We start from the raw sequence: 14,706 nt of genomic DNA, 5'->3' as shown, positions 1-14,706 counted from the left end.
CCTTAGCTCCCTGCTTCAAAAGCTGACTCTTGGTTCCATTCCATTACTACCTACTGCTTATAAATAATATGTATTTCTCAGATAATAGTTATTTAGCAAAAATTCTATTTAAAACAGAACCATCTTTTAATTTGTTTTTTTATGAGAATAATTGGAGTGGGGAGGCTGTCAAAGCATATTAGAGTGACTCTTCACGCTGGTAGAGTTAAGGCTGTGTCAGCCCTTGAGTTGCAGACAGTGAGCTTTCCGTAGTTTTCTTACCTGGCAGTAAATGTCACTGTAGGCTGGACTCTGGTATGTGAACAATCTAAGGCTCATTTACATACCTTGAAAAAATTAGTAATGGCCTTTGACATGTTTTGAGTTTAATAATATAAATAAATCACTAGGAGTTGTATTTTTAACTCTTGATAGTTAATTTCCTTGATTCAGTCTGAGGATAGTTTTTAGTCCATCTATTAACCTTTGAAACATAACTTCTGCCAGTAATTTAACAAATGATGGCAAATTCTGATGTTTGTTTGCTTCCCTGTGTTGTTTACATCCAAACGAACATACATAAAACCAGTCTTTTGAGGACTACGAGTGAGTCCTGGAGTTGGGATGTGACCTTGACCATGCAGTTCACAAGCCTCTTTATGTCTCAGCGCTTTCCATAAAGTAAACTTTGTGATAACAATAGCACCCATTTGTAGTTGTTTTGAAGATTGTATGACTTCATCTGTGCAATTGTATAGCAAGGTAACTGCTTAATAAATATAAGCTGCTATTGCTGTTTTAAACAATATTAAATTTTGTTTCTTTCCTTGTGAGTCCCTCAAACCAAATATATTTTTGTTTGTCTCAGAGTTTGTACAGTTACACTGGATATTGGCATCATTTGAATCACTCCAAGAAAGTATAGAGTTTGCACTAAGTTCATTTTTATTCTGGAATTTTCCCTTTTGTAAACTGGAAACGTTAGTGTCAATCTCCAGTTAGTTCAGAATCTAGAGTTTATAATTTTTTACCTAAAAGTAACACTCCAGTGTTGTTTTGCTTTATCTTTCTTAAGATTAATCACATATGTTTAAGAACATGAACACATGAAATAAAAACCTAAGAAACAATTTTAGATTCATATAAAATATATAGCTAAAACTGTAACTTTTTGTTATACATGTTCAGCTTTTAAAAATCAGAAAATGTGGGCTGGTAGAAGGGCTCAAGAGGTAGAGCGCCTACCTCGCAAGCATAAGGCCCTGAGTTCAAAGTCCATTACCACCAAAAATTAAAAAAAAAAAAAAATGGAAAAATGCCTTTGGAGAATTTTTTTCTTTAAAAAAATACTTTTCAAAAGAATATGAAAATTTGCAGTAAATGCATTAGGCTTTCTCATTTACTTACATAAACTCAAGGATGCATTCCAATGTGGGCTGAGCAATTAGATGCCTTTGTCACTTTTAACTAGACCACCAGGGCATCCAGCCCAGAATTGACTACTTTATACAATAGAATTAATTAATAAATAACAATCAGCATCTAATGAACTCTTAATTTTTGTTAGTGAACATGCTAGGAGCTTTAATGTGTTATATTATAGTACTCATAAAAACCTCTAAGGGATAAATAACATTGTTCCCATTTTACACAGGAAGTCTGAAGTTAAAAGGTCACTCAGGTAGTAAGTGCTGGTAGTGATGGTAACCAAGTCTTCCCATCTTCAACCGCCTCTTAACCACCACCATTATTGCCTCTGATACGTCACAGATCCTGCATGCCTTAAGGGATCGCTCCTGGTGGGTGCTAAGGCATGGAACCAGCCATGCCCAGGTTCACTTGAGACTAGCTAAGTCGTAGCCAGTGCGTGTTTACTGTCTGTCACATCCCAGAAGACTCTCCTCTCTTAGATATCTAATTATATGCAGCGCTGTTCACCCATGCAAACCTGGACAAGCTGTAATTGCATTTGCCAGTAAATGCTTCTCGCTGAAGTGGTGGCCTAGTCCCCAAAGTCCGTCTATCTGGGTGTTCATAAGGAATGGAGTTCCAGGGAAGGCAACATTGTTTATGAGTTCAAAGTAGCTTGCCTGTTTGGATGTAGCATTTTTCCCATGGGCACAGTGGAACATAGAATGAACTTTTCTTTTTGTTTTAATAATGGGGAACTTATTTTTATTTTGTTTTAGCTTAGTTCTTTTGTTCAATTGCATTTTTTTCTTAAACTGTACTTACTTTTTTTTTTTTTAACTTAGAAATGGCTCAGTTGGGGAACTATGACAGTGGGACTGCAGAAACACCAGAAACGGATGAGTCAGTGAGTGTGAGTATCTTTCTTGATGAAATATGATGTTGGTTTTTCTGTTTATTAGCATCGGAAGATTTTGACTATGTTAATTACTTTATTCAACAAATATTTATTGTGTTTCTTCTGTGTGCAAGGCACTATGCATAAATTTTAGCGCCCCCTTCTAAGAGAAGCAAAAGTCTGCAAAAACAAATCATATGTCAAAAATAGTAGCAATGAAAGAAAATAAAATCTATGAAGAAAAAAGACAATACACTAGTGGAATGTGCCATAAAGAGATTTGCGCTGGTCTGGCCATTCCTAAAATTTTCTAAGAACATGGCACTTGAGTTAAACTGTGCAAAACTATTAGTGTGGGAAGGGATGAGGAACATTCCAGACGGAAGATACATCTGAGGGCTAAAAGCAAGGCAAACCATAGAGACTGGATAGCTTGGGGAAAAACTGGACACATAGGTCCCTGCTGCTGGATGAAGCCTGCAATGGCAGCCCTGAGGGAAGTGGGTGGTGCACCCCTCAGAATCATGGGTTCTTCCTAAATCATGGAAGGGAATTCTGGACTTTATAGAGAAACAGAGACTATTTGCATCCTGTCACTACTGTGATAAAGGTGACATGAGAGACTTTTTATTTTTAACAGCACTGAGTTTATTCCTGACCTTTAAGCTAAACTTTTTAGAAAGCTGTCATTTAAAACTTTAGTATTTAAATCATAGTAAGATTTCTGGTTTTGAGGTAAAGAAAGGCAGTAGACTTGTCACCTATGACCTTTTCTAAATAAGAAAGATTGCCACAGTATGCAGTAGACATTCCCTGGTCAGAGATAGACAAGCCACATCTTCCCTCAGCCCCAGTGACAGTCATGCTAGCCCATTCATTTCTGGCTAAATGAAACCAAAGGAGAGGTTTGGCATTTTTGGATTTAAATCTTAAAGTACTAAGACTAGGATAAGACTAACTTGAGTAGTTTAGAAAGGGAAACTAAAATGGAATTTTCAAAAAGTTTCCTGCTTTTATCTCTTGGAATGTGGGTTTGCTTAAATGTAGCCAAGATGTCACAGGAGCATTTGTTTAGCTGTTTAATCTGCTGTGGCAGATCGGTCAGCAGAGCTGACCTCAGGTTTCTTTAGCTAGAATATTGCACCTCAGCATATTAAATGAGATAGCATTAATTCAGGTATTATCTACTTTGTCATTAAAGTAATTTTCTCAAATTCTAAACTGTTTTTCACTTTCTTACTTTGTTCCCAAGAGCTCTAATGCTTCCCTGAAACTTCGAAGAAAACCTCGAGAAAGTGATTTTGAAACGATTAAATTGATTAGCAATGGAGCCTATGGGTGAGTAGTTCAAGAAAAGCTCCCTGTTATATGTTAACACAGTGAGTAATATGGTTATTCTTCACATTCACCTTATGCCAGATAGATGTAGGGACTTGGCTTTGTAGCTCACTGCTCAATGGGTCTGATATACAGTCACAATCATTTCTTACTGAATACCCAACAGAAAATGTATCAAGTGACCTAGGGGTTGTTTTACAGGGTTGGAAAGAAAGATTTTATAAAGTAAGGGAAATTTTTCATGTATTCCTATTGTATTCCTTTGTTCTGCCCTTTTGGGTTTGGAATTATCTGACTCTTGGTAGAGCTATATACTTATCAGTATATATTCTATAAAACCATATACACACATATATAATTCTGTGTGTAGCATTGCTACTTGTATTTCCTGTAGTCTGCCTTGTGAGAAAAGTATTTAAATAAGTCTGTTTGAAAATTTAAAACAATATATTCTGTTAGTCCTTATATTACACCAGAATTAATGAAATTGAACCTAATCCTATAATCTGATCACATTAGTGGTACTCCTTCCTTGACCCATTTTTTTCTTTAAGGAAGAGATTTAATTTCTAGATTCACACATATACATTCTAATAATACATTTTAGACTCCTACCAGGCACTAAATTGCTGCTACTTTCTTTCCCCTTTATTATAATAGCCTTTCATAATATGTAAAATGTGTTTTACTTTTTCAGTATTTTTACTGGCATAATTTGTACATATTTATGGAATTCATTGTGATTCTTCCATTCACACTGGAGTACTTAGCATTTCCTTCCCCTTAAACGTTTATCATTACTTTGTATTGGAAATCTTTGAATTCCTCTCTTCTTCTTGCTTGATTCATTTTTAGAGACACACAGTTTCCTTCTCAGGGTGTAGCATAAATGGTGACAAGATTCTTCTGAGTTACTAATAAATAGTTAGGGAGGGCAATTAATGCACAAGCCATGACTTGATCCATTTTAGACAGCCCAAGAATTCTGGCTTAATTAAGTATTAATCCCAATTCCATCTGTAACTAGAGAGCAATAAATAATCCCAGAGACATTTATTGCCATTTATAACACAGATGAGCAGATGAGGTAAAGCGATTTTTGTTGGGCCACAAGGGATATTTCTCCTTGCTATTTTTTCACCTCTAATATTTTCCACACCATTAATTTAGCGAAGAACTTAAATATTTGTGAGTCCTTTCTATGCTTCGCTGATTTGTTTTCAGGATTATGTCAGATGGCATGTTTCCTGATGTGATTCAGAAATGCTTTCTAATGTATGTTTTTGCAATATTTTATGTCCTTCTAGGACCTCATAGAAAGTTTTCTACCTAGGAATATTGTTCTATAATACAGTCGTTCATGGTTTTTATTACTATTTGCTTTTTAGTTCTTCATCCTTTTGGAGATGACCTGAGGCATTCTTCTGTCATTAGGCAGAAGTTTGCATGTTGATTTCATGGACACATGGGTTGGAGCATTGCTAAATTCTGTTGGCAGTGCAATAAGATGATCTGGGAAGCACCACTTTTGTAAAACTTGGGCATAGATCTTAGCAGTATTTGGAGTTCTAATTGGTTGAGTAAACTCATTTGTAGCACAGTTAAACCGCTGGATAGTAGATGAGGTATATCACACTTTGGGGAATGGTTGGGAATATACAAGAAGTTAAACAAGCTGTGAATCAGTCAACACCCAGGATGCAGGCCAAGTCATAACAGCTCACAAGCCGCCTGTCGAGCCTCTGCTGATCGGCCAGATCTCCTCTCTCTCTCTCTCTTTCCCTCTCTTGCTCTTCTTAGATTTAATCTCTCATTACATTTCTGACAGATTTCCTCTCTATTTTAATTATTTTTAATTTTCAATTTGAATGGAGCTACCTTCATCAGTTCACGTAGCCAGGATGCCAATTGCAGGCTGGCTGAACAGATGGACCCCTGCATGGGTGGCTGACCTGGGCTCTTGGAGGTTGTCACAGGTATCTGTGTAACAGTGTTTCACTGCACATCAGTGGCTCAGAGAGACACGAATTCCGCAGCTTTGCAAAAAATTGGTCGTGCTGGGAATTAGTCCTGTCTTTCAGATGGGCTTCTCTCTGTCTTATAAAAGACACAGCGTGTTCTCATCCTATTCAGTGACCATGTGATGACGCCAATTCGATAACCATCTTATTACCTTCTCTGTTTAACATGTTTCATAAAGGGTTTAGCATCCCTTTATGCTAACTTAGCCCTTTGTAGAAGGCTGACGCTGGTGTGCCCAGCACTGTCCTGGTCTCCTCATCTGTGTTGCCTGCTCACAAGGGCCCACAGTAGTAGTTGGTATTATTTCCACTTGTATGTTGTGTGACGGAAGGCTCAGAGACATGGGCGCAGATCCTCTGATTCCTAACAGTGTTCTCCTCTCCTCGCTAGTGTCTTTTGTTTAAAGCTTTTTGCCATCCAAATTGCAGTAAGGAGGTCCTGGTTCTTCTGTTGAGCACTTTTTGGATTTTTAAGTTATAACGTCAGCCGGGCCAGGTGATGCACACCTGTCATTCCAGCACCAGGGAGGCTGAGGCATGGGGATAGGCAGTTGGAGGACCTCAAATGTTCTCAAAGAGAAAGAATAAGATTCACTCAAAGGCACAGCATTCTCCCCCACTTTGCTTCTCTTTACAACCTCGATGCACATTATTTTCTCACTCTTCAAGAGCCCAGAGACATCGAGCAGAGAGACACCTGATTGCAAGCTGGCTGTGTCCCTCTCCATACTTCTCCCAAGGCCTTTTTCTCTGCTTTTGTCTGACACAAGCCCTCTCGCTCCCACATGGGACTTTGCTGGCCAAGACTGATATATTGGGCTCTCAAACCTGTGCATAACTCACTCACATTAGAGAGTCACATGCCCCATAGGCCAGAGTCACTGGGCTTTCTGTTCTGTCAGCTTCAGAGTCCGCTTGTCCCCACCCTTGCACATCTCAGTCCTGTCTGGGTGGAGGGTACCCTGGCTCACAGAGAACAAGCATCCCTGTCTGTCCCCCCACCCCCACCCCCTCCCTGTGTCACCTCCCACCCTTGAGTTTTGTTGTTTCACAGGAAGGTCAGTAGAGGAAGAGACAGAAACAGCCATTTTCAGAAAAGCAACTCCTGGGGCCAGAAAGGATAAAAAATGCCAGCCCAGTACAGTGTTAGGATGTGAGGAATTTATAGTCTGCTTAACAGTACTAGCTGTCTGTCAGCTGCTGTTCATCTGTGTCTTTGTTTTTTGCTCTCTTGCTTTCAACTGACTTCATACAAAAGGAGGAAGGTATATGTGAGAAGCAATTATTACTAAAGAAGTTCTGGCATGAAGACAAATACTCCAAAAGAAATGTAAAAAACCAGAACATAAAACAAAGGCAAGTAGGTCAGTGATAAGGCACTTGCCTAGACTATTCAAAGCCCTGACTTTGATCCCCAGCACCACAAAAGCAAGCATGCAGACAAATAACAACAAAACCTTCAAAAATCCAGTGACAGCAAATTCTAATTATGAAGTCTAGTCTACTTCTGCAAGTTGATCGAGATATGCTACCATGTCCCGAGGCAGGGATTTATCAAGCTACCTACAAAGATTAATTTCAATTGCTTTAGGTCAGTTTCCCTATGGATTAACTGATTATTTTAAGTACATCATAGCAAAGAAGAGTAAGAAATCAAATCAAACTTTTACAAACTGAAAATCTGAGACTACAGAGTGAAGCCATTTTTTATACTGTGTCCTGAAGAGACTGAGTGAGGATACTGGTGAAACTGGGCCTGAGGCATCTTTTCTCTTTCAGTCTTTCATAAAATCCTGTGTAATTCTGTTCTTCCTCCACCTCCTATTGTTGCTGAAGAATATTCTAGAACAGTTATTCATGAGACAAATGGTGATACTTGTTTGAAAATTAAAGCGGCAACCTTATGATAGTCTAAATGTGAAATTCAGAAAGTATGGCTAAAGGCCCTCAGCACTAAACTTAATATTAACTTTTGAAAGAATTACTGGAAAAGAGGCTGTGTTCCCACTGACTCTTAAGGACAAGCAAGCCACTATAGAAAGCTGCTGTGTCTTCCTTTCAGCATTTTGAGTTCTTAATTTTATTTCAAAAAATAGATTCCTTACTTCAGAAATCCTTTCTAGTGACAATTCCCTTTTGCCAATGCTTGGCTTATTTCAGAGATAGGCAAGTTATTTTCTGCGTTCTTGTGTAATCTGCCTTCATATTCTGCCACTATAAACTGAAAAAGAAGCAGCTTAAATTATCTATGGATTTCTGATATTATCCCATCAGTAATAGGAAAAAGAAAAATATAAAAGCCTTTAATCTGATACAGAAAGGACTACTTAGTTAGTTAAAAAGTTGGTTATATAGGAAATTACTACAAAACATACTTTATACATTTAAATTTAGCCTAAATATATGTATGTTTACTGGTCTTCTGGTCTTTACACGTAAGGCCTTTTTCTTCTTTGATAGGACTGGGGTTTGAATTCAGGTCATTGTGATTGCAAAGCAGGTGCTCACAAAGCAAGCACTCTACCACTTGAACCATTTCGTTCTGGTTATCTTGGAGATGGGGTCTCACAAACTATTTGCCTGGGTTGGCCTCAAACCATGATCCTCCTGATCTCAGCCTCCCAAGTAGCTAGGATTACGGGCATGATCCATTGGTGCCTGGCTGGATGTAAGGCCTTTTAAGATAGCCAGTATAACCCACACTTTTAATATATTGTTTTTATTTTCCAATTTTAGCTTCTTTAAAGGTGAAGCAATACCTTAAAACAATCTAAATGTAGGAATCTTGGATTCTATGATTTTACTCAACTTTTGGAAATCTCACCCCCACTAAATCAAAAGGAATTTTATTCAGTAATTTACACCTATTGAAACTTTCTAGAACATTCCTTTAGTTTTCTTATAAACAGAATTTCTCATCTCCATGCTGACATTTCATTGGTTTAAGTATTTATTTAAATTAGTTAATTTTGATATCAAGTCTAGACAGACAAACAGGTGTGGGACTAACCAAGCCTGTGGGAGCCCTAGTGTTCAGGCGTTCGGTTGAGGGCACTGGTCCACAAAGAAAACCTTGGAGCCCAGCTGGCTGGCTCCTACAAGGTTTTGTTTCACAATGGGTGTGACAGCACCACATTATTCAGTGAGTGTGGTTAAAGGAACTTCTTATTATGCAGTGAAGGAAAAACTAGAAAACCAAAGAAATGAAGAGGAAGAAAAAGAACAAAGCCAAAACTAGAAATATTTAGACAGAGACAAAAATTACAAATGTGTGATTATTGTTATCAAAGGAAAAAGATGACTACAATGACAAGATAAAAATGTACATACTTGAAAGAAAAAGTAATTCCTAGTAAATGAAAGATGTTAATATTAATTAAACTGGGCTTGAATGTACTTGAGACTTGGGTCAGTGGATCACCCTGATATGCTGGATCAGCAAGAGCACAGGGTGTCACAAGTACCCCTGGCAGTTATCGTTCTGTGACAGTGATGGCACTAGTGGCAAACACATCTCAGATCACCTAACTCCTTGTTTCAACAGGTGTGCTGCTAGATATATTTTACTGTACTTGGTGACTTTTTTGGATAAATTATTGCTCATTTGATCATTGCCTTTGATTGCAGGATAGCTTTATGTAAAGTAGGTAACTTACTACACAATTCAAAAGGTTGACAACTCTTCAGAGAATGGTTTATCTGATCACTGTCTTCCTGATCTACCATGATAACATTGAGGAGGGACTTTTGAGAAAAGGAGTCATCCTAGACATTTCCTTGTTGGCTGTCATTCCTCACTGAGGTTTTAAGACTCCTGCTCCTAAGTACTCATCATCCCATACCTCAGGGAGTCCAAGACTCTTCCTAGCCTTTTGTTCTAGTAAGTATGTGGGTAAGGCTTTCCACAGAGAATGAGTATGACCTGGTCTGGTCATTTCCCAGTTGCTTAACACCTTGGCCAACGGTCATAGGGAACAGAAATGCAACTACATGGTTGACCCTCTTTTATGCTGGAAACTGCATTTCCTATTTCCTGTACAGGCACAGGGAGCACATGCCGGGTCTGTAGTGAGGAAATTTGCTACTTCTTGTTGCAGAATGGTCTCATATAACCCCTTACACACTTCTCATTTATCTGAAAATTTCATGGGAAGTAAATTACTCTCGATTGGAAATCAGATACTCAAAAGAAGCTGTGGTCCTTTTGTACATCCCCAGGGTATCATTTAGAAAATTATTGCTTTAGTCAAGAAAGAGTACCTAACATATGTCTAATGCTAGAAAGGATCTAGTTCATGCTCTGTATGTAATTTTGTTAATTCTTCCCAGTTCTGACTTACATATTGAATTTTATTTTGTTTGTGGAAAAACTGAAAACATCAGCTAGCTTTTGGAAAACACTCTGGGGACTATCTGTCTCCTTTCTTCAGCAGTGAAGATGAATTCGGTGCCTCATGCATGACCTTTATTGAAAAAATTTTTTTAAAAATCAATTTATTCAAAAGATTTTTTGCCTGGAATAGGATGTTTCTAGTTGCCAGCATAGCTTGCGTGAATTGAGTTGCAGCTGCCACGTGAACTTAAGAAATCTTGATGATCACATGGTTTACTACATCCCCCAAACATCCTTACCTTCTCTCTTCCTATGAACCCCTATACTTGTGCTCCTTTTCAGGGCAGTCTACTTCGTTCGGCATAAAGAATCCCGACAGAGGTTTGCCATGAAGAAGATTAATAAACAGAACCTCATCCTTCGGAACCAGATCCAGCAGGCCTTTGTGGAAAGGGACATCCTGACTTTTGCAGAAAACCCCTTTGTTGTCAGCATGTATTGCTCCTTTGAAACGAGGCGCCACTTGTGTATGGTCATGGAATATGTAGAAGGTAAATGAGCCTAAGACCCAGAGAACATAGCACCTGTGTCCAGAAATCCTCACTCATTCATTTATTAAAGCTGTCTGTGTTTGTGCCATATAACAGCTATGTCCATGTAGGAACTGAGACCAGGCAATGAGATGGTTGTATTCCCAGTCATTATCTTCAGATAATTGCTGCTAAAGGGCCTATTACAGAGGGAAAATCAGTGCTATTTGGGAAAAGGTTGTTTTTCTTTAATAATAACTGCCTCCTCTCACTTGGTCATTAAAGTTATACTATAGGTGATAGGATTTTTCCTACCAATTTTTATCGTGTATCATAAAAATTGTTCATTATAAGTGGTCTCCTTTAAAAATGATTTAAAATATATCTTTTACAGTCTATCATATGAAATTAAAAATTAATTAGGAGAAAGGAAAAACATTTGTGAAAATCCAGCCAGTCTTCCTGATTTTTAGGATTTTGTTTTGTGTTTGTGTTTTTCTTTTCTTTTGTAGACAGGGTCTGCCTATGTAGCCCAGGCTGGCCTCAAACTTGAAATCTTCCTGCCACATCCTTCTAAGTACTGGGATTTCAGTACATACCACCATGCCTAGTTTTTCTTTTTTTGTTTCAAAGTGGTTTGTGGTCTTTAAATTGATCTAAGTAATCATATTTTCATCTTTGTTGTATTTGATTTCTGAAGCTGAGTGGTCATGACTTGTTGACATATAGTTAATAAAATAAATAGATCAGCAAAGGTCAAAACACATTTCAAAGCATTCAGTTTTAGCTGTGGAACAGAATTCCAAAACTGTAAAACAGATTTGGAAGTTTTTCATTCTGCAGATGAGTGAACTGAAGTCTGAGAAAGAAAGGCTTACAGGACATTGAGTGGTAGATAGGAGACAAAAGCATAGCTCGCTGATTTTCACCCATTGTTCTTTTTCCACACCAATACTTTTTTTCCCCTAACCATTGTGGTGGTCATTTTAGCAACAAGTAACATTTATCACGTTTGGTATGTGGTAGACTATATCCTAAATTGTTTACATGGATTGTCTCAATTAATACTCAGAATAATCCTATGAATGAGGATATATTACTGTTCCGATGTCGCAGCCAAAGCAACTAAGGTGACCAAGACTTGTTTGCCTATGAGTTCTGCCTTTAAGAGACAGAACTCAGACTTTAGAATTCAGACGCAGGCAGTCTAATTCCAGGATTCATGTTTTATATTGACATATTTTAAATTGTTGCCATCATCCTAGAACTTTAGCACTGGTTCTTTGAAATAGTTTCACTTCAGAGCCAAACCTGTTCTGTTATGAACAGGTTTTATCCATGTCTTAATTAGAAACATGACTGACTACTTAGCATAATCTCCACTTAAGAATATGATATATTTATGAATATGGCTCTGATCTGAAATTCTGTGTTCTAAACTTAATGGTCTTCATTAATCCGAGCTGACACTGTACCTGCTGAATCTTTCTCCTGTGTTTTACAGGGGGAGACTGTGCCACCTTAATGAAAAACATGGGTCCTCTTCCTGTTGACATGGCCAGGATGTACTTTGCTGAGACAGTCTTGGCCTTGGAATATCTGCATAATTATGGAATTGTACACAGGGATTTGAAACCAGATAAGTATGTATACTAGTGAAGCATATGCATTCTTTCACACAATACCAAATGTTTTCTTATGTCTATGAAATGTTTTCTCTTAATGCTATTTGCACAATTAAAAGAATCTCCTATTATGCCCAAAATGAGTTATTTTAATAATGTACATGGTAATTTTATATAATTCTATAAAGGCTATCAGCTTGTAAGAGGAACTTATGAGAAATAGAAGAAAAATGATTCTGAAGACAACTTTTAAAGTTTCTTTTTAATGTAGTTAACTTTTGAGTAGCAATATGGAATACTGCTAGCTGCTTTCTGGATAGTTTTTGCATTTGCTATGATACTTAGATAAATCCTTCCCTATCTCAATATGATATGCTTGATATTATATTCTATTTAATCATACTTTGTTTGTTTTTAATTTACATGGAGTTCATGGTGGTATCTGATTTGAAATTCAGATATAACTGGCTCTTCATATTGATCCCATTTATTAAATATCTTGTGTTGTCTCTTATGAGATGTCCCTAAAAACATTACATGTTAGTACATAAAAGCTTTAAGTGAGGGCTTGTGGAGTGGCTCAAGTGGTAGAGCACCTGCTTAGGAAATGTGAGGTCCAGAGTTCAAACCCCCAGTACCATAAAAAAAAGACAAAACTTTAAGCATGTGGAAAATTCATGATAAAATTGATCATGCTCATTTCAGAAAATTTGGAAAGCACAGGGAAAAATACCACTTTTATCCTTATATTACCAAAGGCAACTATTAGAATTTTGTCATATTTCCTTCCAGTAGCTTTCTTCTATTCTATTCCTTTAAATTTTTTAATCAATTCAATACTATATATGATATTTAATTTTAATTTTTTGACTTAACAATGAAACATTTAAAATATATTCAAATGCAAAGTCTTTTCATATATGAGAAATGCAAGTTGTTTTTTTTTTTTTCTTTGTGGATAGACATTTAAGTTAGATCTTAAAGTTGAAATGTGAAACAATACTACATTTTTTGGTCCAAGTTCTTTCTGTCTCATTTGAATCACAGATGGGTTCCTTCTCCTAGTTCCTGTCATATGACATGTTAGCCCTTTCTATTTTCTCCATCTGAAAATGGAAAGAGTCCCAGTTCCACACTGCAGTTTTCTAAGAGCTTTGGGGTTTGGTGAAAAGATACTATACGTGTGCTACAACAATGATTTGTGGCCCTTCCTCATAAATTACCCTTAGCTACTAGATGCAAGTACTTGTCATCTTTGTGTGACTTTTTCTCTTTCCAGGCTAGGTTTTGTAATAAAGCTGGTACCAGTCTATTTAATAGTCTTACAAATTGATGGGGGGAAAGGGGAACCTAAAATACATAAGTGATTGTTGTTCCTGTGTCCTTCTGCTTCACAGCCTGTTGGTCACCTCCATGGGGCACATAAAGCTGACAGATTTTGGATTATCTAAGGTGGGACTAATGAGCATGACTACCAACCTTTATGAGGGTCATATTGAGAAGGATGCCCGAGAGTTCCTGGATAAACAGGTAAGCTTGGTCTTGTTCCACTTTACAGAGAAATACAAAGTATGGTGTAGCCAATGAAATTCACAATCAACTTGTGTAGGCCATCTTCACATTAGGACGAGTGGTTTAGATGTCTGTATAAGCCTTACATTTAATAAAGTGCAAATTGCTCCCATTTGTCTCTCTGGGCCTCTTTGAACTGTCCACTCCCTCCACCATCCTCTCCCAGCATTATGGTCTATTAGCAAGATGAACGATCTAATTGCACACAAGTGAGAGTATGAGAGAGACAAATGGAAAACTGTTTTTGTAAGGAATTCAGGAGTCTCAGTAGAGTACTTGTGAAACTTATGATGCATTGTACAGTCACGGGCACTGAAATCCGAGCCATGGCCCATTTCCCTTTAAGCATGCCTCATTACCATGTGCCACAATCTGTTCATTGTAAAGTTACTTAAGGTAAACATCTCAACTATCCTGACTTTGGGATATAACCATGGCGAGGAGCAGTTTGCTCATATAAATAATAAAACTATCTCCAATAGTGACAGACTAAAAAATGCAATATTATTTTAAATTTATGGATTACAAATGGCTTTAATATTGTAAAATTTCCAAAGAGAGCCATATTCTCAATTTGAAACTAAACATTACCCACAGTTTAACATTCAAGCAGAATTGTAAAGTTCTCCTCTTTGGTGTTGAAGTGATAATTTGCCTTGGTCTTATAGATTCTTACAGTTGCTATTCTTAAGGTCTTTGCCCATAGTTCCATGTAGTTGAGCAGGTGCTCTGTAGGCAAAATAATTGGTATTTAGTCATTTTGTATATTTTAATTCATGTCTAATAGTACAATTATTCTAATATTGCAATCATTTTTTAGGTCTGTGGCACACCTGAATATATTGCCCCCGAAGTGATTCTGAGACAGGGCTATGGGAAGCCGGTAGACTGGTGGGCCATGGGGATTATCCTCTATGAATTTCTGGTTGGATGTGTGCCATTCTTTGGGGATACTCCAGAAGAGCTATTTGGACAAGTCATCAGTGGTAAGTATCACCAG

The 14,706-nt window shown here is 37.5% G+C and overlaps 1 protein-coding gene across 17 annotated transcripts in view; it reads left to right on the top strand.

The window, feature by feature from the left end:
• Positions 1–14,706, top strand: part of Mast4 (microtubule associated serine/threonine kinase family member 4) — a 560,147-nt gene that overhangs the window by 511,217 nt on the left and 34,224 nt on the right. For all 17 annotated transcript variants that reach the window (XM_074077368.1, XM_074077366.1, XM_074077365.1 and 14 more), the window contains 6 exons: positions 2,235–2,302; positions 3,540–3,625; positions 10,322–10,530; positions 12,014–12,152; positions 13,532–13,664; positions 14,527–14,692. In XM_074077368.1, coding sequence (XP_073933469.1) covers positions 2,235–2,302; positions 3,540–3,625; positions 10,322–10,530; positions 12,014–12,152; positions 13,532–13,664; positions 14,527–14,692 — 801 coding nt within the window. The remainder of the gene's footprint in view (positions 1–2,234; positions 2,303–3,539; positions 3,626–10,321; positions 10,531–12,013; positions 12,153–13,531; positions 13,665–14,526; positions 14,693–14,706) is intronic.

This window comes from Castor canadensis, chromosome 6 (assembly GCF_047511655.1).
Source record: "Castor canadensis chromosome 6, mCasCan1.hap1v2, whole genome shotgun sequence".
Taxonomy (NCBI): domain Eukaryota; kingdom Metazoa; phylum Chordata; class Mammalia; order Rodentia; family Castoridae; genus Castor; species Castor canadensis.
This window is presented reverse-complemented; position numbering and strand designations above follow the sequence as displayed.